We start from the raw sequence: 23,361 nt of genomic DNA, 5'->3' as shown, positions 1-23,361 counted from the left end.
GTCCTTCATCTCAGCCACTCGCTAGCGCACGAGGCCCCGCTCCTCGGTGAGAAGCACAGCAGCGCGTCCCCTCTCACAGCGCCGCGAGGAGTCCCCCCAGCCGCAGCCTTGGGTCAGGGCTCGGCCGGGCAGATTCGTCCCCGCGCTCAGGGCGGCGGGTGCCCCCCTCAGGCCGCTCTGCGCACCGCCGCCAGCCCCGCGCAGCCGCGCCGCGAGGGCGGGAGGGGGCCGGCAGCCGGCGGAGCCGCCCGGCCGGGCAGGGCTGCGCGGGGCCGGGCCGGACGGAGAGGAGCGGGGGATGCGGGGCCTGGGCGCAGCATGCTGTGGGGAGTCGGGCTGGCGGCGCCTCGCTCCTGCGTGGCGGACTTGAGCCGCAACCGCAGCCTATCGCTGGGCTGGTGCGCGGGGCCCGAGGAGCCGCCGCCCGCGCTCTATGGGGGCGAGCTGGTCGCCTTCCCGCTGGCGGGCGCGGGGGCTGGCGGCACCATGGCGGCGCTGGGCTCCGACTCGTGGTGGAAGAAGACGCTGTACCTGACGGGCGGCGCGCTGCTGGCCGCCGCCGCCTACCTGCTCCACGAGCTGCTGGCCATCCGGTGAGCGGGATGCGGGATGGGGTGCCTCGGCGCCCCGTTCTGCCCCGCAGCCATTTTGCGTCGCCCGGCGCAGGGGCGCGGTGCGTCCCGGGGACCCGGCGTCCCGCCTCGGGGCCGGGCGCCGCGGGGAAGCGACGAGCGGGGGCGTCGGGCGGCGGCGCCGTGCCCTCTGCGGAGATGGCGGGCGGCGGCTGCCCCGGTGGGGGGGGAGCGGGAACGGGGGCCGAGGGCCGTGCGGAAGACGGGCGGCGGAGCAGCTTGGAGCGGGGCTGAGGGGCGGTGAGCCGGCTGGTGCCGGGATGGAACAAAGCCCGGCCCGAACACGGTGGAAATGGCCGGTGGCTGCTTCGGGGCGGCTGGAGCGGCGCTCACCTGGACGGGAAGGTGGCGAGGCCCGGTGTTGCGCCCCGCTTGGGCGCGGCGTGCGTGCGGTCCGCAGCCCTGCGGCGGGACGGGACCGCGGGGCCTGGGCCTCATCGCTGCTCCTCTTACGGGAGGCCGTGGCAGCTTCCCGCGGTACCCAGCGTGCGAGCAGTCGGGCTGCCGCAGCAACGACGGTGCGTTACAGCGGCCCTCGGTCTGACGAATAAAATATTGCGGTCGTACGTGAAGGGAGGATGCGTGTTTGGCCTCCGCTGGGATTTTTCCTTTGTGTGTTTGTAACGCTGATTTATGATGCATCCTTTGTTTTGGTTTGGTTTTTTTCCCCCCCTTCTTAATTTGTTCCGTTTTCTGGCAGGAAAGAGCAGGAGATTGATTCAAAAGATGCTATCATACTGCATCAGTTTTCAAGGCCCAACAATGGCGTTCCAAGTCTGTCACCTTTCTGTCTGAAAATGGAAACGTACCTAAGGATGGCTGACCTACCCTACCAGGTACATCCTTACTGTTCTCCTTTACGCCACAGCTCACTGTAGTTGCTTGAAATAGGCATCCCTCCAATCTTTCTCATGCAGAGAGATGTAAATATATATGTCCAGGTAGGTGACAGCTCTTTTGTCTCTGGTGATATTTGGTGTATAATCTTTAAAGTTACCACTTGAATGTGGTTGATGTAGAGCAGCTCTAGGTTTAATTGGTAAAGCAAAGCGAATGTTGGAAGTTAACTTGTCTGGAAATGCTAGGAGAATAGCTTGCAGTTCATTGAATAATACTGTAAAACTGAAGGACGGTGTTACATGATCTTTGAAGTTGTCCATGCTGAAGAGAACGAGGTGAAGTGGCTGCAGCTTCCTGTTTTCCAGAGGGTTTCACCCTGGTGCTCTCCTGGGAAGATGTGTCTCTCTTCTGCTTTGCTTGGTGTCACCCCATGTGGCCTCCCCTCCCATGTGGGAAAACAGGGTTGCTCTGCAGGCCTGTTCAGCTGCGAGGCTTTGAGTTGGGTGCGTGCTGTCTGGTGGTGTCACCAAGCAGGTTGTGCAGAAAACAAAATCTTTGAGACCTTGGATGGATCTTTCTGCTGTTTGTATAAAGCATGGAAGTCACTGCAGATGTCATATTTGTTGTTACTGTTGTACTGAGAATCTTAGGTGGAAGAAGTCTCTTTTCCCCCAAGTTATTTAAGTCTGGGCTCTTACTTCGCCTCAAATGCTCTGAGCTGTGGCTGAGTCGCATGCTCACCTTGGCTGGGTTCAAGTCACTTTTTTCTGCTGCACATCCAGGTATTATGAAGAATGTTTTGATTGCATCTGGTGTTTTGCAGAGGAGAAAAAAAAAAAAAAAGTTTGAGAACTTGATTTTGTATTTGTGATTGATATTCATCCACATTTGTATGTGATTATCTCCTTTATTTTGGATGTGAAAAGAAAGTCTATTTAGTACATAGGGCTTAAGCATTTAAAAGCATACATTTTAATGTTTACTATATTAAGATTTAATGGAACTTGAACAAGGTACTTCAGAGCATTTAGCAGGGAACTGGACTGGATGGCCTCTGGAGGTCCCTTCTGACCTCTGCCTTCTATGGTTCTGTGAGAACAGGCTGAGGGATGCAGCCAGAGACATACTGTGGGTCATCACCTTCCTGGGCAAGGGCTGCTTAGAAGGGGGAGAGTAAAGCTGAGCTGTGTTTTCAAAATGTTTGATGCTTTTCTTCATAAAGCTCGTGATAAAGGAGCCCATGGTGGGTGCTTATGGAAGCCTTTTGGTTGTTCCTTTATTTCATTATGACTATTAAGATTTGGCTATTTCCATAATCTAACGAGTGTTTGCGCAGCAGCACTGTGTTGTTTTCATACCAGGTCTGTGGAGATGGCAGAGACGGCAGTCTCTATGAGAAGAAACATGAGGAAAAGTAAAGCATAAGCTACAGTAATTGAAAATGTAGAGCCTAATTTCTTCTGAAGAGTACTATAAAATTACCCCAGAAGAGCCCTGTGCTGTGTGGTTTATAATTTCCTCTATAAATGAGGTTCTCAGGAGCTTTGTAGCCTGCAGTTCAGGTTAAAGTACTATGAGGCATGAGGGTGTTTTTTTTTAATGACACTACCATAGCTTTCCTGCTTTGCAGCTGGACCAGTTTTCAAGTGGAAAATTGGTAAATATTTGATGGCAATTAGTAGCAGCCGTAAGAATACTGAGGTTTCAAGCCTGAAAATATCCACTTGAGAACAGCAGATACAGGAACTGTAGAACTGAAATTTTCCCAAGATAAAGGCTTTTTTAGGTCATTGAAAGACATTTTCCGATTTGTTTGATAAACTATATGCAAAGAAACGTGAAAATCCTGCAACAGTTTTTTGGTTGTTTTCTTTGGGTTTACCCAAATCGACTCTCCTAAAAGAACTTCACCCATCATTTGCATTTTTAAAAATTGTGATATTAATGCAGCATTAACACAACATTTTACACGATGTATTTGTGTGCATGTATGTGGATGAATAATAAGAATCTGCTTTGGTTGGGTTGCAAATGACACAGACTGCAGTAATTGTGTGTAGTAAGCTCATCTTCAGCTGCTTCTGCAGAACATCAGTATTTGTGCGCAGGAAGGTAAATCGTACTGAAGGTGCTATGGACTTCATGCTCTCTATTTGGTTTCAGGTGTTGGGCAGTTTTGGTGTTTCTCCTGTTGATCAGAGCAGTCACCTGCACGTGCAGGCAATGTGGATTCTTCTGCTTTGTTCATCTAGGCTTGGATGCAGTAGATCAGAGGTTACATAATCCAGTATTCCTGCTGTAAGATTCTTGCTTGGGCAGAAGTCCCAGAGAAGGCTGAGACCAGAAGGTTTTGTTTTCTCAGCAGTGTTACCCATTCCTTCTGTTTTGATCTGAAAGGGTTGAGCTTCTGGGAGTGGCCACACATGGGCAGTGGTTGCACACTCGTGTTTTAAGCAATAACCAGGAGGATGTGCATTCAGGCTAAGCTGGAGCCACTGGTGCAGGGTGACCCTCTCTATCTTCAGTGAAAAAATGCGTTATTACTGCCGTACAAGTGTTACATGGAGGAGATGTGCCCATGTTCAGCAGCTGGCTAGTGCTGTGCTGGACAGCAGAGCTGTGTCCTCATAGATCCAATTGGAAGTGTGTCTGATGATATAGGAGATTTCTAAGTTACAAAATTGCTGAAGGGCATATAAAGAGAGATTTCTCTCCTGCCTGGTGAGGGAATAATATGTCTTTGAACTGTGGGCTCTTGACTGTGTTTTGCCCTCAGAGACAGTACAGCTATCTGATACAGGCAGTGAATTTGGATGTCCTGTCCCTGGAGGCATTCAAGGCCAGGTTGGATGGGGCCCTGGACAGCCTGATCTACTGGGTAGCAGCCCGACCCATGGCAGGGGACTTGGAACTCAATGATTTTTAGGATCACTTCCAGCTAAGCCGTTCTATGATTCTGTGAATAAGCATTTATAACGTACTAACACAAAAAGTGCTGCTCTGTGTGAGAGCCAAATTAAGGCATGATTCCTGTGATTAAAAACTTGTTTAGGATGATGGACCCAATCTTCCGAGAGATCTGACTGTCCCCATCCCCTTAAATAACCCAGGTCCTTAAATAATATTAAATTACATGGCATCTAATATAAAAATATGCAACGCATTGCAGGACCTGGAAATAATCATTTGGGGTTTTTCGTATTGCACAGAGTTGTTGCTCCAGTTGAATAGCTGCAGTTATCCTGGAGTGTTCATTAAGAAATAATGTTGCTTTTAAAAACACGGAAAGTTATATAAAAAAGCTTTATTCTTATTGAAATGGAATCTGAAGGGCCTTTTTTTTTTTTTTTTTTTTTTTTTTTTTTTTTTTTTTTTGTCTGTATGTTTGTTTGTTTACTTGCTTTTTTTTTTCTTAGAACTATTTTGATGGAAAACTTTCCCCTCAAGGAAAAATGCCTTGGATTGAATACAATCACAAAAAAGTGTCTGGCACTGAGTTCATTATCGACTTTTTGGAAGAGAAACTTGGAGTGAATTTAAATAAAAATCTTGGTCCACGAGAAAGAGCTGTTTCCAGAGCAGTGACAAAGATGGTGGAGGAGCATTTCTATTGGTAAGCTTGCATGAAAAGCCTGGCTGTGTTCTGCTGTCAGACCTGTACTGTTTGTCTAGGAGTGAATACTTATTTTGTCTTGGATACCCAACTATTAATTTCACAGCTTTTTTCACTGTGGAAAATTGCTGCTTCTTTCTGCTTGTGCTGGCATGAGTCAGGAGTAACTCCCTCAAGAGCTGCAGTGATGTGTGGGCAAGGTAAGGAGTTGGCGTTGCAGAAAGGAACAGCAGTGGGCTGTCTGTCTGTCCTTTTCCTATGACCTCCATGCAGAAGCAGCCTTGCTAATGAGGAGCAAAATCCAATGTGGCTGAAAAGATGGGAGGTGTCAGAGGGGAAACAAACAAAATCCAGCGTATGGAGTGAGTCTGAAATATTATGGATCTGTATGTGTGATTGCAATATGGATTACTGCCTCGTTACTCCCATTAGTAAGTATTGTTGGCATTAGTGCCAGTTGATAAGGTGCTGTACTAGTTGTGGTACCCCAAGAAGATCAAAAATGGATGTGATGGAAAACCTAAATATAGCTCTGCTGATACTTCATGCATTTTACTGATACCTTTGAATACAGTGTCTGTGATTTTTATTTTTTATTCTTCCTGTTCCCCCACCCCAACTTTTCAATCCTTTTTTTCCAAGTGTCCTTTCCTGATCCATAGAAGTAGCAGGTGAACATGGCATTTTGGGTATGGCATTGGATACTTTGGCAGGCGTAAGGCTTTTTCCCAACAGTTTGCTTTCTTGCATGCATTTGAAGTTGTTGTTGTACTGAGCCTTGCATTCAGACATAACTTTTTTTTTTCCTCTAGAAAAACTGTGATATAACTAGAATGCATTTACCTTTCTTCCTTTCATCTTCTTATTGAAGATCAGCAGCAACATGTGCACGCGTAGTATTTTGAATCATTTGTAACATTTCCTGGGAACAGTTGTAGCATTCAGTAGTTTAAATGCTATGATTTAAGAATGTAATCCTTAGCTTCCCAAAAGTATGACTTTCACTAGTGAGACCTATCTGCAGTGTCTTCTCAGAAATCTGACTGCAGCTCTCAAACTGCCGTAGTCTGCAAGTGTGATTTCTTCATTTTGTTGTTCCTTTTTTTCTCCCATACTTGTAGCTGCCAGAGGGAAGATGTGGCCTTTAGATCCCTTAATGCTCCATCTCCTTACCTAAGTGTATTGATTGTTTCATGGTCCACAGGCTTAACTGCTTTTAATGTAACATTACTGATGACAAACTTGCACAGCTCTTGTGTTTCTGAATTATAAATTGCTCTTTCCTTGGTGAAGCCATTGGCTGTCCATCCATGTTCCTACTGAGCTCATTCAGCCCTGCTGGGCACGAAAAAGGAGAGCATGGAACACAGGTACTACAGATTCAGGTGTTGAGCTGGGGCACTGAAGTAGATGGACAAAGCAATAAGTAGGAAAAAAAAATAGGCACGTGCCTCACTGTGTATCCCTCTTTCCTTTTCTCTTTAGTCATGCAGGTGAGTTTCCCAAGGGCAAATATTTTTTCACTGCAGAATAGAAAGACCCAGCTTTAAGTTTTGTTGTATGTCCTTGCAGTGAGGGTGTATGAGAGGGATGCTGTGCTGTTGAGAGCACACTGTGCTGGTTCTCTGTACCAGGCCTGAGCCAGAGCTATGAGGCTTCACACTGAATAACAGCTCTGACCATCCTGTAGTTAACCAGGATAAAGTCAGGCAGTAGCTGTGCAGAGCTTCACACTGGTGCTGAGCCTTCCCATTTCCCATCAGGAGCAGAGGGTCTGTTTGTGATGTCCTCAAGTCCCCTGGGGGGGAACTTGTCACAGTCATGGCCTTTCTGCAGAAAATTTATAAAATCAAGCCTATCCAGTGATATAAAATGTGATTAATACAGCCTCATTGCCAGCAGCGTGCAAAGTAATTTCATCATAAATAAGTAATGCTGTATTACATCAATTGAATGTACAAGCAAAGAACATCCTGTGGATTAGCTCTGTGGATGCAGCTAATCTGGGTGGGTGCTCAGCATCCTCCTGAAATGTTTAGCCTCTGCTGAACTGATTGCTTATCTTTGGCTGCAGTTCTGATTGCTTAATACCCCTTAAAGGTGGAAACTGCTGCTCTGGCTGGAGCTGAGAGCAATGTAGGACTGTTGTGAACCACTGCCCTAGGCTGCGGTGTCCGGCAGAAAGCCAGTGAGTGATTGGACATGCCTATTTTAGAGCTGGGATTAGAGCTTGTCTCCGAGATGCATAAGACTGGTGCTGGAGCTTCTGTCCCTGGAGGAAGCTATAATTGTCAGGCTTTTGCTATGTTTAAATCAGCAAAAGAAAAAAAACGTTTTAGCCTAGGTGGGGGTGAGGTTGAGTCAGTAGGGAAGAAATGGGAGAGCAGGCTGGTTCTGTGCTTCAGGGACTAGGCCTGAGGTCCTGGCTGTGTGCAGGCCTGTGTCATCTCCCCACGGCTTGTCCTGGGTCACCTCCATTGTCTGCAGTGACTGCCAGGGGCTCTTGAAAACCATTCAGAGGCATTACATTGGTTTTCCTTATTGTCAAACACAAGTGATTTGTCAATATATACACACAAATACATTCATTTCTTACTTTGTCTTTAAGAAGACAGTGTAAACATCACTAATGTATTGCATGTTTGAAGGACAGGAGGAGCATGGTGTGATAATGCAAATGACTGACAGATATTTAAACTTGCCATGTATTAAACAATACATGTTTAACATCAAGCCAATTATAAAAGTGACATCTCTCCTGCTATTGAGGATGATGATGCTTGAATACCACTGGTGGCTTAAAAGCCATTCTCTCTGAGAAGTTGCACAGCAGGTAAGGTAAGATTTGTGGAAGGAATTTATTAGAATCCTTTTCTGTATTCCACTCTGCACAAGATTTAGATGAGCAAAATAGCTTCCAGTTTGCATCCTTTTAAGTACCCCCCTTCCCCCACCCCTTTTTTTTTTGCCTCTTGAATTACTAGAGGGATAATCAAGCAAGCTGTTCCTGATGAGTCACTTTCTCTATCTCTTCTGATTTATGTATTGAGGCCAGAGCTGCTGTTACGTGTATACTTCAGATTTGCTTCACCCCTGTAGCATTTCTTTAATGCATTATGGTTTTATTTATACTCTTAAGAATTCACATATATTCTGGCACAAATGGAGGTGCTAATATTTCCCAAAATGACATAAAATAATAATGTCATCACATACGTTCTGAACTACAGTTAGTTTTTATAGTTAGTATTTATAATTATGCTGAATTAGGTTATATAGACAACATGATTTCTGGCTTTTCTTAATTTTTTGTTATTTTTATAATACTCTGCTAATGTAGTCTAAGCAGAGGAATGATGGTTGGAATTAAGCGCAGAGGAGCATGTTTTGGTGAAAAGCACAGATTAAATTAATCCTTGACTATAATTATTTTAACAAAGTGCTTGTAAAGCTAGTTTTAAAAAGATGTTTAGCTGTCCCTCTAAACAGGACTCTACCTTTTTTTTGTTTTTGCATGCTCAGAAGCCTAACGTTTTTGGCATAAACTGAGTGGTTTTCTGTTTAGCTGTCTTTGTTGCTCACATAAATTTGAGATTTGGGACATGCAACAACTTCACTCAGAGTGACAGGCACACATCCAGGATTGGGCTTCATGGTGTAGCCGAGGCAGGGTTACCTAAATCTGGTCCTCTTTGTTAACTCTTACCTGGCCTCAGTCTCTTCCAGACTTTCTCCCCCAGAACAAGTAAGTGAACGTTATGGAAATGTAGTTCTGTTTCACAGCACAGGCTAATTAGTTTTGTGGGAACCCTTATTTGTGCTGTCTCATGGAATTAAAGTTGTCCCAGGCATGGTTGATGGCTTGGTGCGATGCCAGCTCACTGGTGGAGTCAGAGTGAATAAAAGTCATAGCAGGTCTGGAGGGTCTGCTGGTCGTGTGTGACTGGGATGGTTTTTCAAAAATGCTCCAGCAGTCTCCTTTCTGCTTCCTCACTTTGTCTTGCCTTGTTTTTCTCCCTGCCCCTCTATGGTGACTCCAGTTGTGCTAAAGCAATTACAGCAGTGCTGCAGAATGGCCAGAAGCTGATGAGATCCATGCTGGGCGATGAGGGTCTTCATAATGACATGCACAGCTGTGCTATTAAAGAGCAGGTTCTTGCCATTTACTCGAGTAAATAGTATGAATAATAGCTGGCACACACAGATAATAGTTGTAATTATTTCCTATGGTTCGCATCCAGACCAGATTCCTTCTTCAAAGCTGTATTTGTCCAAGGGACTTTGTCCTCAAAAGTTGGTGATTTTGATATTTCAGTACCCTCTGTGTGCTGGCTTTGTGTTCTGCTTTCCTGTTGGTGCTCCTTTCTAAATCCAGTCCCGTTTCAAACTCTGCAGAAACTGGCCCAAAAACTTTAGTTGGTTCATCCAGTTTGAGTGCTGTTTGAACTAGATTGTGCAACATTTCCATTGAAAACATCAGTGAGATGCTGCTGTCACAATAATACAGTACAGGATGTCTTTTGGAGAAACTTGGTGAGAATAAAAGAAGTCCAAAACAATGCAGGTGCATTTCTGTTCTTTATTGTTAGTGTAGTTGCACTGAAACCTGCACGGGCCTCACTGTTGTTGACAGTTTTGAAGGGAATTAAAATGCCTTTTATCCTCTCAGAGAGTACATTTGAGTTTTAAGTGGCATTTTTTCAGCTGTTATGCCAAATACGTTCTTTTTACCTGGTATTACTAGTAATTTGAATAAGGAGTATATGGAAATGTAAAGATTAGAGCATTTTCATGGTGTTAAAGTAGTTGCTCATTGATGGTAATTCTAAATTCAGCTTCTGGTCATGGTATACTGGAATTTGAGAAAGTGTACGTGTGAAAAAATATGCAGGAGGTCTCTTTTTTTCCCTCTTATATTCAATTAGTTGATCCATATAGGCATAAAGAGAAGTGTGATTTGAAATATGGGCAAAGATAAAACTTAAGTCAAGTTACGAATTAAAAAAACTGATTTCCAGCCATAGTGGAAATGAAAGCATTTAATTATGAAACACCATTCAATATTTTACATACATGCATTTGCGACTTTTGATATTACAACTTCCTGAAGGGAGGCTGTGATGAAAATGGGTCTGGCCTCTTCTCCCAGGCAAATAGTAGGACCCGAGGAAAAGGCCAGAAGTTATACCAGAGGAGGTTTAGGTTGGACATCAGGAGAAACTTTTTCTCTCAGGCACTGGAATGGCTGCCCAGGGAGGTGGTGGAGTCACCATCCCTGGCAGTGTTCAAGAGGCATCTGGATGAGGAGCTACGAGATGTGGTTTAGTGCTTGTGGTACTAATAGGAATGGGAGGGTGGTTGGACTAGATGATCTTGCAGGTCGTTTCCAACCTTGCGATTCTGTGATTCTATGATTCCAACTTTTCTGTCAAGCTTCATTAGTCTATAGAATCACCAAGGTTGGAAAAGACCTACAGGATCATCCAGTCCAACTGCCCTCCTGTCACCAGTAGTTCTCACTAAACCATGTCCCTCAGCGCAACCTCTAAACATATTCTGGACACCTCCAGGGTCAGTGACTCCACTGCTTCCCTGTGCAGCCCAGCACCTGACCCCTCTTTTGGAAAAGTGGTATCCAGACTGAATTTCCCCTGGCGGAAGCTCAAGTCCTCATTAACATTTTTTCATACAGTTCACAGTGTGTAAGCCTACTTCTACATTTGTCAGTTTGGAAATATGTAATGGAACATGGCTATACATTCCAATGTTTCTTAGACCCTTGGCTTCTTGCATTTGTCACATCTACTTAAAGATGTCTCCAGCTCTTCTTCCAGTATTCCTTGAGCCAGTGACAGAAGCTGTATGGTCTCTCCTTTCTTCAGAATGCCTTATGTCAGAAGGTGCTGCATATCAGAAAAGTTAATGTTGCAACAGCAACAAATGACCTTTGCCTACAGTATTAGTAAAGAATGAAAAATATTATGTAGCTGGTAAGACAAATTTTGATGAAAAGATCTTTTGAAATAATACTGAAATAATGAAGTTGAAATCCAGCCTGAAATCCAGTGGAAGCCTTCAGAAAGGTATCTTGTGTAAGATCAACATCTTCATTAAGGGAAAGAAAACTCAGATGAGAGCTAATCTGATAGGTACCACCTCTGCAGCTTTGTGTTTTTTTTTTTCTTGTAAAGATTATGTCATGGTTAATCTATGAAGAGAGCGGAGATCTTTTTGAAGAATCACTGCTACAATATTTATGTTGATGCAAAGTACTGCTGGAACTTGGCCAAGCAGTAATAGAGTGCAAGGAGAACAGGCTGGTGGGAAAGGCTGCTTTCTCCATTTTCCTCTGTTTTCCCTAGCTCTGTGCTCTCTGGGCATTGCACTGTTACAACTTGGTGTTTGCATCCTTGTAGGACTCTAGCTTATTGCCAGTGGGTGGAAAACCTTCACGAGACGCAAAAGATGATTTCAGTTTACGGCCCCCTCAGTGATCTGCTGAAGTGGATTCTGTGCCATCTGACCAAAGGGATCGTGAAGCGGGAGATGTACGGTCACGGAATTGGCCGCTTCTCTGAGGAGGAGATGTACACACTGATGGAGAAGGACATGAGGACTCTAGCAAGTCTCCTGGGTAATGTACCACAAACCGCACACCTTCTCCTTGTGCCTTGGTGTGAAATGGCTGTATGTCAGCCTGGTCACAGCCACAAATAATCTCACTGCTGTCAGGTGGCGTTCACACTGCTGCTGTTCCCCGGTGCCACCTTCGCTCTTGGGGGGATGGGTTTCTTTCCTCGCTTTTTGTTACCAGACTGCCTCGCTAGGAGGGTAGATGGGTTGCTTCTCTGGGCACTGATTTGTATCTGGAGGAGCAGAATGTGGCCTTTTGAAAGTCCTTAGCAAATGCCACTTTCAGCTGGGTGTTGCTGCATTTGGTTGGTGTTAGAAGCTTCATTTAAAGCTGGTAGGAGATGGGTCTGTGTTATCAAAATGGATGGTTTTAGGCTTGCTGGCTGTTGTGGGTGGACAGTGCAGAGATTGTCTTAAGGTTGACCTCCCTCAGCCAGAACCGTGCAAGCCTCATTTCTGTAGTGTAGCTCAGGCTGAAGTCTGAACTAAAACTGTCTGCACTGTGCTTTTCACTTCCAGTCTGCTGAGAGCTAACTGTACTATGCTTTTGTGTAAAAATATGTATTTTGAGGAATTCATCTGCATATTATCCCTTACTTTGAGCTTGTCCCTTCCTTGGACCAGAATCCAAGAGGTGGTGCTGATGTGGTTTGTTGTTCCCTGTTACGATCCTTTCAGTGGTGGTTGGGCAAGAGGGGTCCTCCCTGCCCTGTCCTGGCTTCTGCACTCATCCTGTGCTCAAGAAAGAGGACAGAACATGTACTTGAACTGTGGGATGGACAGGAGGAGAAAAGGTAGCCAAGTAGAGGGCAAAAACTGAGTGCTTACTAAGCAATAGAGGGATGTGAGATGGTTTTTGTTCTTTCAGGGTGTTTGGGAAAGAAAAAAAAATTACAAAGGACCTAGAGGGAGCTGTGCAAGTTTTCTGAAATGCAGGGAGCTGCTGGGTTGGCAGCAAAGTGAAAAAAGAGTTATGGTCATGGACAGTAGGTGAGGGGGAGATTTGTTGGCACTTCTTTCTCTGTTGGCTCTTTCTCATGATTTTGTTATTTAGATTGTTTAAGGTTGTTTAAGAAAAATCGTAGATTTTCTTTTGAAGAAGCACTATTTTTGGAGGCCAAGAGGTCAGAAGATTTCAGAAGGTGAAGATACAGCAACTTTCATTAATTATTGGGTGGCAGGTGTTCATCACCATCAAAATCTGTTCACAGTTTGTCCAGTTTCATATTGGAGGATGCATGCTCTCAACCTTCAGGCAGGTGTTCCTTCTAGTCCTTCCTGCCCACCCTGAGCTGCCTATGCCATCTCCTGTGAAGATAAATGCTGTGATCAAACCATTTATTTCACTTGTTTTTGCTTGGAGAAATGGCTGGAAATCCTCAGACCTCTCTTTAAGATTCATTTTTCATTGGTTGGAAATAATTCTTCTGTTCTCTGGATAGACCTCCTCCCTGCTCCTGCACCTCCATATGTGTTTTCACAGTATGTGTTGCTTGTGGCAAAAAATGTGAAGGGCAGTCACAGAGCTGGCAAACTGGGCCACATCTGCTTTTTTTACTGTGTGGTGCACATTACCAGCAGGGGTTTTGTTGATTATTGATGAGAAGGTTGTGCCTCATGTGTTTTAGAAAGCCTTGATGGGCACCTGCTGTGTTATGGTTACTTTACTGCATTACTAGCTGAATATTGTACATTTCATTTTTATCTTCCTTTCTGAAATGAATGTTGTATTTAGTCACTGTGTTACTACGTTTGCCACTGTGATTATTGGTGTGTTTCCCTGCTCTTTGGTAATTGCCCTGACTTGCCATTAACACCAGCTTGTCAAGGCTTTCTCCAGCTGTTCGTGGCTGGGTCCACATACCCTTGGCCTTGGGTCATATTCTGAGCTGGGGACAGGAGGTGAGTGACAGACACTGTATGGGGCAATCTGGTCTAGAGGGAGGCATCCCTGCTTATAGCAGAGGGTTGGAACTAGAAAGGTCCCTTCTACATCAAACCATTCTGTGATTCTATGACTTGCAGCCTGACTGGAGGCTCTCCTCATTCGCAGAGTTGATTTGCAACCTGATGTTGCTTTAGTGCAGTTGCTTCCCAGAGTAACATTGTTATGGATTGAGAGTCAGACCCAGCTGAGCAGTCCTAAATTTATAGTGCTGTCAGGTGAAATGGGATTTTACACAGCGTATTACTGTGGTTTGGGGACCTGTTTTTGAGCTGTGTTTGAGATCAATGACTGCAGAACAACACATAAATACAGAAAGTACCCAACATTTACCCAGTACATAGTCATCAGAGAATAGATTGGTGCAGTTCTGAAAGAGCTGGGGAGAGTTAACTCCATCTCTGTATCACATTTGACATGCTGTGGGAAGTTATTATTCGTTACTTCTCTGTATTGCATTGCTACATCGTGGTGCAGATGGATAACAGCCTTCATTGTGTTGTATTTTAGAATTTGCTGCATTTTACTGCTGGACAGTTTTTCTAAACTCATTTAGTAACCCTAACATTTAATAACCTGCTGAATTACAGGCAGCTTCTGGCATAACGGGAAAAATGTCCTGGGGAGATGGGGTAACTGGATTTGGAGAATTCAATTACATACAACACTTCACAGGGTTTATAGCACTTTGGGCAGAGGCAGGGACAACGCAGCCATTCAGGCTGACCTCTGAAATGCCACATGATTCACTTGCTCTGTTTTCTTTCTTTGCTCCAAGTCTAATGCCTGTGCTGGGGAAGCAGGTAATACTGGATGTTTTCTTGTGAATGATGTCTTTAAAGATGATATTCTTCTCTGTCTTTATCTTGTAGAGGGGAGGAGGACATGTCCCCATTAAAATACCTTGCTGTTTTGTTTACAGGTGACAAAAAGTACATTATGGGACCAAACCTTTCCACTGTTGATGCCACAGTTTTTGGTCATCTGGCACAGGCCATGTGGACACTACCAGGGACAAGACCAGAGAGACTAATCAAAGGTAATCAAAGGTTTAAAGTGATCTATGACAAAAAAAAACAAAAACCAAAAAACAAAACCAAACTTTTGGTGGAATTTGCTGTGTTTAAGTGTGGAGCATTTTGTAGGATTTTCATAGGATTGCAGGAGTACTTCAGCTATCTCATTAGCTGTTCTCATGTTTGATATAGCATTTCTATTCTGTGATTTTTTTTTTTGTGTGTGTTTGTTTTCACTTCAATGTTTTGAATGGTAGTTGTTTCCCTTCCTGTGTTTGATCTTTTCCCTGTTTGACATAGCAAAGGCTGAGTGCTTATAAGGGATGAATGCTGAGTAAAGTATTAGAAGCTGTGAGCCAAATTCTGCTGAGCTAAATAGTTTCATTGACAGTAGAACTGCAAATACTGTTGTTCCACTGAAATGTAAGCTTTTGGTGTTATTAAGGACACTGGACAAGGAGAAGAATCCAGTCTGGCTTTGGAGTGAAATGAATTAGAAACCAATGTACCATATCTCCTTCCTCCCATCTCCAAATTTTGTTATTCCTCGTGGAGAGGTATTGGCACATGAAAGTCTGGTGGAAGATCTTGGCATCACTTTGTAGAATAAGCATAGTGTGAAAAATGGAAAGAATGAGGAGGAAAAGGGTGTGAAATAGCTGTAAAAGCAATGAACCTGATCCATAGACCTACTCTGCATAAGAGGTAGCTGCAGAGGCAACAGTTTGGATTTTCTCATTATTAAAGCTTTGATTTGAGGAAAAAATCCCTGTCATCAAGGGTTTGTGACTCGAGGGTCATAAATAGTCTGTACAGTAAAACCCTTGATGTCTGAAGAGTCACAGATAAAATTCTGAAGGGTCGATTGGTTTCAAGAAAATGTATGATGATTGTTGAAATACTTTGTGTCTGACAAAAATGAACAGAAGGTGATAGATGCAAGTTCAGGAGCAGTAGGGATGATGCTCCGTACCTATCAGCTGCTCATGCTGTGGTATGCTGTGAGTGCAGGTTTCACGTACACGTTCATTTTCCACTTAATGTGCTGTTATTTCTTTGTTGTTTGAAGTTTTTTAGTAGTTTCTTCTCTCTAAGCACACGTGTATGTATCTACACATGGCCTAACACACCCGTGCGGGCTGCAAATGCTAGAGGTAAATCGGAAAGAAAAACAAACCCATAAATTTATCTTGCGGGCAATGCTGCCATCTGGTGGTGTGGATACAAAACATCCAAATTCACAGTATTGTAACAAGTGAGTGAGCTGTGCACATACAGTTTAGTTCAGTCCTGTCTTTATAAACTACAGCAAATAAGCAAGAGTTTTGCTAGAACAACTTGCAGTATTAATATCTTGTCTTGCTTTATTTCTGTTGAGGTTGAATTTGGGATGGTTATTTCACTACATGCATACATGTTCCTTTCAGCATAGCCTTTCTCATTGTACGTAGGTTAATAGTATCTGTATTAAGTTATGTGAGAATTATAAACAGCCACTGGGAGGGTTGACTGGATCTTGCCGTTTTGAGACAAGGCTCTGATGCCTCTTTGGAAGGAACCTGCATAAATTGTTTCCAAACAATGCCAAATCAGCTGATAGGTTAAAGTTTTATTGACTGAATGTACTTACTGGAATGTGTTGTGCTGTGTTTCAGGTGAACTCATTAATCTTGCTATGTATTGTGAAAGAATAAGGAGGAAATTCTGGCCAGAATGGCACCACGATGACGATAACACTCTGTATGAATCTGAGGAAAGCAGTGACACAAGCAAGACTCACTCCCCCTTGCAGGACTTCAGTTTTTATTCAAGGACAGAAACATTTGATGAGGAAGGGAACAGTATTTCTCATACTCCTGACACAGATTACACTGGACACTCCCTTTTTGATTCAGATGTGGACATGGATGACTACAGAGATCACGAACAATGCAAATGATGCGTACAAGCATTTCTTGTTTTGCAGACAAGCTGTTTCTTGGGATCAGTTGGATTTATTTTCTGCTCCAGGTTGGGAGAAGGTTGGTACCACCTCCAGGAGACCATTGCGCTTGACTTGGCTGTCACTTGCTACCTGGACGTTCATTTTGTGTAATTGTTCAGGTGGAACCAAGGTAAACAGTTACTTAAAACACACCGTGGGCAGACTAGAGGTCCAGATGACAACAGAAACTTTCAATCTACATTCTTGCTTCCATTGAAAAACAGTTGAGTGGGAGAAACCTCCAGGAGGGGGAGCATTTGGAAGCTGGTTTCTGTTGATATCTTTACAGGAATGGGCCAAGGACAAAAGTGGAAGAGGCGTTACCGTCACACCTTTCTCATATGGAAGAAAATTATTGATGCTGATTTGGTGCAGTTTCAGGAAAGTTTTCATAGCTTTCTGCAGTCTGGGTGATCACAGAATGTCTGCAGGAATGAACTGCCCCTGGTTCTTTCAGAGACAGACAAGGAAGGTGGTAGGAAAATGTGTTCCTACAAAAAGAAACATTTTAGCATTTCTTGTTCTTTGCAGAAGGTTGAAATCACCTTCTAGAATGTTTTTATTCAAATGAAGAATGTCAGTTTTAATGTATAATCACCCACACGCTAATCTGGAAAGTGTGTTGGCCGAAGCCTGGCTTCAGGCCTTTAAATTTCTTCTGTGTTTTTGAATTATTAGATGTTTGTACTTCATGCCACCAGCTGCTACTGATGTAGAGAAATGGGATTCATTACTGAAAGCCTGGAGCATCTCGGCAGTGGGTGCTTTGTGTTCTTTATGCATCAGACCTTTAAAGTTTGCAAAGGAACTTGAAGTGTTTTTAGGTGTGAGGTGCTCTGTAAATATGTTATCCTGCAATCATATGCTTTAGAGCTGGCTGGGATGGTGGGCATTTGCTGGCTTATAATGCACAGTTCCTAAAGGCAGCGTGTGGAAGCAAGTTGTGAGACTACAGTGGCATCACCACGTATTCTGTGAGGATTTGCAAGAGTTGAGATAGTGACTGGGGTTGATCATAAGGCCTCTTTGATGGCATACTTGTGAATCTGGAGAACCAAAGCAAGAATAGCTGCACAGGTGCTGATGTGCTCTGGTGTCGGTGTGAAGATAAGAATGGATCCACAGGGTTGGCCCACCTGTTTGAAGTTAAGCATCTACACCTGTGTTGCTTGGTAGTGAGTGGTTGATTTTAATGAGAGAAAGCATATGGAAATTACAGATGATCCTGGTCTTTGTAGAAGTGTATAAAATCAAGTTTTGTCTGTATAAGTTGGTGGTAGCCTGTTGAAATTAGTTTAATCAGGACTTTTTCATTGAGTTACATTTCCATGAATCACAACCTCTCAGCAGAAATTTTGTCGTATGTTGATTCTGAGAATCAGGCAGGACACAACTACTTGCTGATGTTAGTTGCTGATGGTCCTAGTAGTCTGGAGCTTGAACTAACTCCAGCTTTCAAAGAACGTGTCCCTTTTCTGCGCTATAGAGTGTCTTTGACAGGAAGAAGCTTGTTGCAGGAAACACCCAGATAGCCGTGGCTCTGCAAGCAGAGGGGACAAAGCTGCAGTGAATTCCTATGTCTCTTCCATGTCTGAGAGCTACTGCGGTGAGAGCAGGCAGTTTGGTCTGAGGTGAGCACAAACTTGCATCTGTTTCCTAAATTCCCAACACGTTTGCTTGAAGCTGTGCTCCAGCCTCTATAATCATGGGCAAATCTCTATTGTCATGTTTGCAAAAAGAAAATGAACCAAAACTGAGGAGGGGGAAGGTATGATCCAGTTACCTGGGACCCTTCTTAGGAAACTAAGCACAGGAACAGGTCACAAGGACATGAGTCTTGAAAGCACAAGGGGCGATGGTCTGACATGCCCGTGAAACTTTACAGGTAAGTCAGGGCAGATGCAAACATTTAGGTACTGATATTCTGGATAAAAAGCATCTACATCAAGAAGCTCCTCTTAAAAATACTCATGATTTGGGAATTCTGGTAGAGACGTTCTCATTTGTTTATCCATCTTTTCAGCATTAAGAGAGTGTGTTTTCAGGTATGGAGCCCCTGCTGGCATCACATGAATCTCAGCAGTGAGTCATGGTTATTGAAAGATCAGCCTGAGTTCATCGGACAAAGTTGTATTAGTAATTTTCCTGGGCTGACGGTCTGTCTCTGACAGCGATGCTTGGGGCATCCCAAAAGGCAAACTGGTCAGAAGCCAGTGATGTAATTTTGCCCTCTCATATGTAAGCAGCTGCGTTTGGATATCACATGGCAATATGTGGCAGTGGGCACAGAAATTGGCATCACTGCCATGGTACAAAGCTGGTGTCATGCTGTGGCCTTCTAACATCTGAAAGTTTTCTTGGTGAGCGCCTAGTGCTTTACTGTACATTGTAGGGCATGTGTATGCATTTATATATATACACACATATATATGCTATTAAAAATACGTGTGTGCATATATAAAAATAGGTGAGTCAATATATGTATGTTTTGGTGCCAAAAGAAGCAGTATGGTAGAAATAATCTGAGGATTCGTCCTCAGCAGAGCCTTGACTTCGCTTTGGTAAGCGTGGTGATGGGCTTTGTTGCAGAAAAGTGAAACACAGTGGATCTGAAGGGGCTGTGGAGGGGGAAGGAACTTTTTGTTGTCAGCTGATATTTTTTTCAGTGAGGTAATCATTTGGGTGAATGTATTTTGTAGTGTGTCACATGCCTTCCATGTCTTAGGAACTACTCAGGTTATTTTAGAGAAGTTACTCAATAAGTAGCTTTCTCCTTATGACAGCTATTGTAGGTACTGTGTTTCTGTGTTTGGCTGTGTTTCAAACTAGAGGTGAAATTAGGAAACAGCATTTATTTAGGAATTAGTGTGTATAGTATTTTGTCAAGGTCTGGTAGTATATCCTTGAGTTAATTTATCCTTTCCAGAAGCAAATATTGACCGTTAGACGTGTGTTAAGGATTTAATCCAAGCCTTTCTCTTTTGGAAGCTGGCCTTGGCAAAATATTTATGGGGGAAAAATGTTTAGAAAAAGGAATTGCTTTGTTAACATCCATGAGAAAGTGTTGTCTTGGTTTGCGGGGTAATAGTGGGCAAGAGTTGTCTTTAACAAAAATGAAAGTTTTCAACATTTTGCTAAAAGGGCCATGCTTTCTTAGTCCTGCAAAGGTTTTCTCCCCTTGCTCATTTCTTTTTTTTTCATCTCCACGATTGAGGGGCTGTGCAAACCCTACAAACTGTCTGCAAGCATCTTAGAATCACATGGTTGGAAGGGACTCACGGTGATATCACCAAGTCCAACTCCTGGCTCCACGCAGCACCACCCAGAATTCAAACCCCGTGGTTGAGAGCATTTTCCAAATGCTTCCTGAACTCTGGCAGCCTGGGGCTGTACCCACTGCCCTGGGCAGCCTATTCCATGCCCACTGCTCTGTGGTGAGGAACTTTCCCTAATGCCTACCCCGACCCTCCCCCCCTGCAGCTCCATGGCTCTTTATTTCCCTTGGGCTCTTCATTTTATTTTGTCTGCTTTTTTTCTCCCCTGATCAAAACCGCATTGGAAGTCTGCTGCAAGCACCCCGCAGGCCCTCACAGTGGTGCTGCAGGGGCCAGGAAATCGTGTGGCACCGCAGTGCCTGGAACCGCCCAGGAGCGCCGACTGCCTGCTGTGTGAGGTATGAGGGCCTTTTGAAGCTGAAGGGTGGAAGTGACCACGAAGTTGTGCCTGAGATGATGCAGACCCTGCAAAGTTTCTTAGCGACTGGGGTCATCTTGTAGGGCAGCGTTAGAAAGGGTGTCATGAGAGCCAAGTGCATGGGAGGTGCTGGAGAGCAGAGCTGGTGGCGGTCCCAGCCATGACTGCGGGCTGACCTGGGGAAGAAGCAGCAGGGTGGGCATGGGAGCAGGCAGTGTGCATGAGGGCCATCGTTCATGAGCAGGGAGAGGCTCTTTGTCTTCACTATGGGACAGTGTGGTTGCACCGTTGTCTTATTTTGAACACTGCCAAATACTGAGTATTCTGTTTATTAGTGCTGCTGTGAGGGAATGATAATTGGTCTTCTCTCCCTCATTTAGCGAATGGGAATTAAAAAAATACTCCGTGTTCCCACTGTAGTTAAATTTAAAGCAGCCTGGTTTGTGGGTTTTTAATTAAAAAAATTCTTCTTGAACTGTGAATTGCAGTGCTAGATTGCATAACACTGTCACGTCAGGATGGATTTGTGTGTCAGTGTCAGCATTGCTGGCTCTGTCAGCAGAGCTCACTGTTACCAAGTGGGAAAAGAGATGCTGGGCTCTATAGGTCATACAGAAATTGTACAAATGTGGTGCTTGATTTAAGAACCAAACCAAACCTGATGTTTCAGATCTGGAGGACTGTTCCCATCCAATTACAACACTGCAAGTCACACGTTTTGATCTTTAAAACCTTGGCAACGTCCCTCCAGATCTGTATTCTCTTTGAAAAAATATTGCCTGAAATATTTCTGCAGCAATAGTTCAGGCACAAATTTCCTTTTGTCAGTGATGTCTGCTCAAGTAATCATGACAGCTTCATACTGTTTTCATTGAAAGGGTTGTATCTGTCAGATACTGAGCTGTACAAAATACTGCCTTCTGGAAAAGTGTGTTATGTGCAGATTTATGCAGGGCAGCTCACCAAGCAAAATTTCTATGGCAGGGGATGAATTCGAGTGGGTCTTATCCTTAGATGTTTGAAGAATTTGAATCTGTTTCCTGGCAAGTAGCTGCTTAGTCTAACCCCTCCATCACCAAATACTGCAAAATTATAAATCAGGCCTATAATCAATCAAAATAAAGCAAATTATGGTCTTTAAATGCAGAGTTATGTTGAACAGCCCTGTAGCTGGTATATGGAAATGGATATATGTAGTGTAGGGGTGAGTCATGCCCATATCTGTCAGTGGCTGTGATCTGGAACATCCAAGCTGCACTGTCTGATCTGTGGACAAGGAGGATTAGAGGGACCTTTGAATGACCACAGTGATTCTCAGCAGCATATCAGTGCTGCTGTATCTGTGTGCGCTGCGCCGTACTTCAGCTGCTTGTTACCACTGAGGACATAGTGGAGGGGCTTTCTTAATGCTGTGCTCAGGTGGGGCTGCTGCTGTGCTGTTGTCCCGTACCCAGGCTGTGTTCTGTGTCCTTGTGGTAAAGGCAAGAATCCCTTTTGATCTGGCTCCTTTACATGGCACTGCAGTGGCTGTGGCTTCCTTCTGATGGTGCCCAGGGGGGTGTGTGGGCCATTGTGACCCACTGGTGTCCTGTCAAGGGGAGAGCTTCTGCATCACCCCATACTGTGTTGGCCTCCTGACGGTGAAATGGGTGCGTGGAGTTTCAGGCTAGTGATTGAGGTCTTTATAGCTCAATCTTTACAGCTTCACCTTAAGTGAGAAAAGCATTGCAGCACGGATCAGCTCTGTCTCAGCAATTTTGGGCAGTGCTCTCTGATGGCCATTGTGAAGAGCTTTTCTTGCACGCCTTCCCTTACGCGCTAACATGAAGAACTTCTCAGCAGAGATTTTCACAGGTCCCTGAGGTGTTTGGAAAGAAATGGGATGTCTGTGTGCAGTATGGGAATCCTTATCAACGAAAACGTTCGGTGAGTCACTGTGGTGCTGAGCTGTGAGTACTGTATCCTGTTTGCCCAGCTGGCAGATTTTGAGGCCAGAGATAGTTATGGACGTTGAGTGTGACTCATACATAAAAAGGACCCTAGAATTTCATCTTAAAGATTTCCACATCCAGCTCAATAAACTTAAGCAGAAGTAGAGCATCTGCTTCCAAAAGGCATTCAGCTTCTGCAGAACAGCAAGATCCTGCCCCTTTGAAGTTACTGGCAGAAGTGCCATTGGCTTCAGAAAGGCCAGAGGTTTCCAACTGGGCTTCCAAGTGACCCAGAATTTATCACTTCTTTCAGTCCTTTGCTGAGTCACTTGGAAGCCCTCATGTAGAAATTTACCTTACCAGGGCTGTTCACTAGAGGAAGGCAAACAAGATGTGACACTGGTTGGTTGTTTTTTAAACTCTTAAAATAAATAAATAAATAAATCTTTTTAAGCTTCATCTGTTGTGATGATATTGTCACTGGGCACAGTGTATACTCTTTCCTTGCTTTTTAGTTTGTTCTTAAGAGTGGTCTTCTCTTGATTGTACAGGTTTTTATTTTTCAGAATACTTGAAGAATGTGGGCCCCAGAGTTTTAATGTTCAGGGTGCAAAATCAGCCAAGAACAAAGCATATATGGGTGTGTATGGGGGAGGGATGTGTTCAGCTCTGTACAGTGTACAAGGTTTTCCTAACAAAGTGGAGTAACACATTGCTAAATGAAGACTTTAGTGCTGTAGCTGCATTGTGTTGTTTGTTGATGAATTCACAAGACATGCATTATTTTAGCACTGTTATTATTACTAGTTTACAAAGCCATATTTAAAATTGTACACTTAATTGTAACATAACTTTAAATTGTGTACTGTGTTGATTCCTGTATGTATATATGAAAATCTGTATATTTTGTCTTTATGCCATATGTCATTGGTGTATAAATTACAAGTAATGGATCTAAAATACCTTTCTGGTTCGTGTCCTTTTTATGAATGTCTCTGCTTTCTGCAGGCCTGTGCACTGACCGTGACAAAGTGTGAAAGTGTGTGAAGCTGTAATGACCAGTGAGTTAAACCC

At 44.0% G+C, this 23,361-nt stretch overlaps 1 protein-coding gene across 3 annotated transcripts in view; it reads left to right on the top strand.

Moving 5' to 3' along the window:
* Positions 1-239: 239 nt before the first annotated feature.
* FAXC (failed axon connections homolog, metaxin like GST domain containing) overlaps positions 240-23,361 on the top strand; it is a 251,953-nt gene continuing 228,831 nt past the window's right edge. The window contains exons 1-6 of one of the 3 annotated variants that reach the window (XR_008207963.1): positions 240-593; positions 1,333-1,468; positions 4,889-5,085; positions 11,502-11,719; positions 14,586-14,702; positions 16,335-20,445. Coding sequence is in view for 2 of the 3 variants with exons in the window: in XM_052687924.1 (XP_052543884.1) it covers positions 319-593; positions 1,333-1,468; positions 4,889-5,085; positions 11,502-11,719; positions 14,586-14,702; positions 16,335-16,618 (1,227 nt within the window). In the remaining variant the exon portion in view is untranslated. Of the gene's footprint in view, positions 594-935; positions 1,151-1,332; positions 1,469-4,888; positions 5,086-11,501; positions 11,720-14,585; positions 14,703-16,334; positions 23,250-23,361 lie in introns of those variants that run through there. The other 2 variants (XM_052687924.1, XM_052688046.1) reach the window with 2 other exon arrangements.

Source organism: Tympanuchus pallidicinctus, unplaced genomic scaffold (assembly GCF_026119805.1).
Source record: "Tympanuchus pallidicinctus isolate F22 unplaced genomic scaffold, pur_lepc_1.0 scaffold1, whole genome shotgun sequence".
NCBI classification, from domain to species: Eukaryota; Metazoa; Chordata; class Aves; order Galliformes; family Phasianidae; genus Tympanuchus; species Tympanuchus pallidicinctus.
This window is presented reverse-complemented; position numbering and strand designations above follow the sequence as displayed.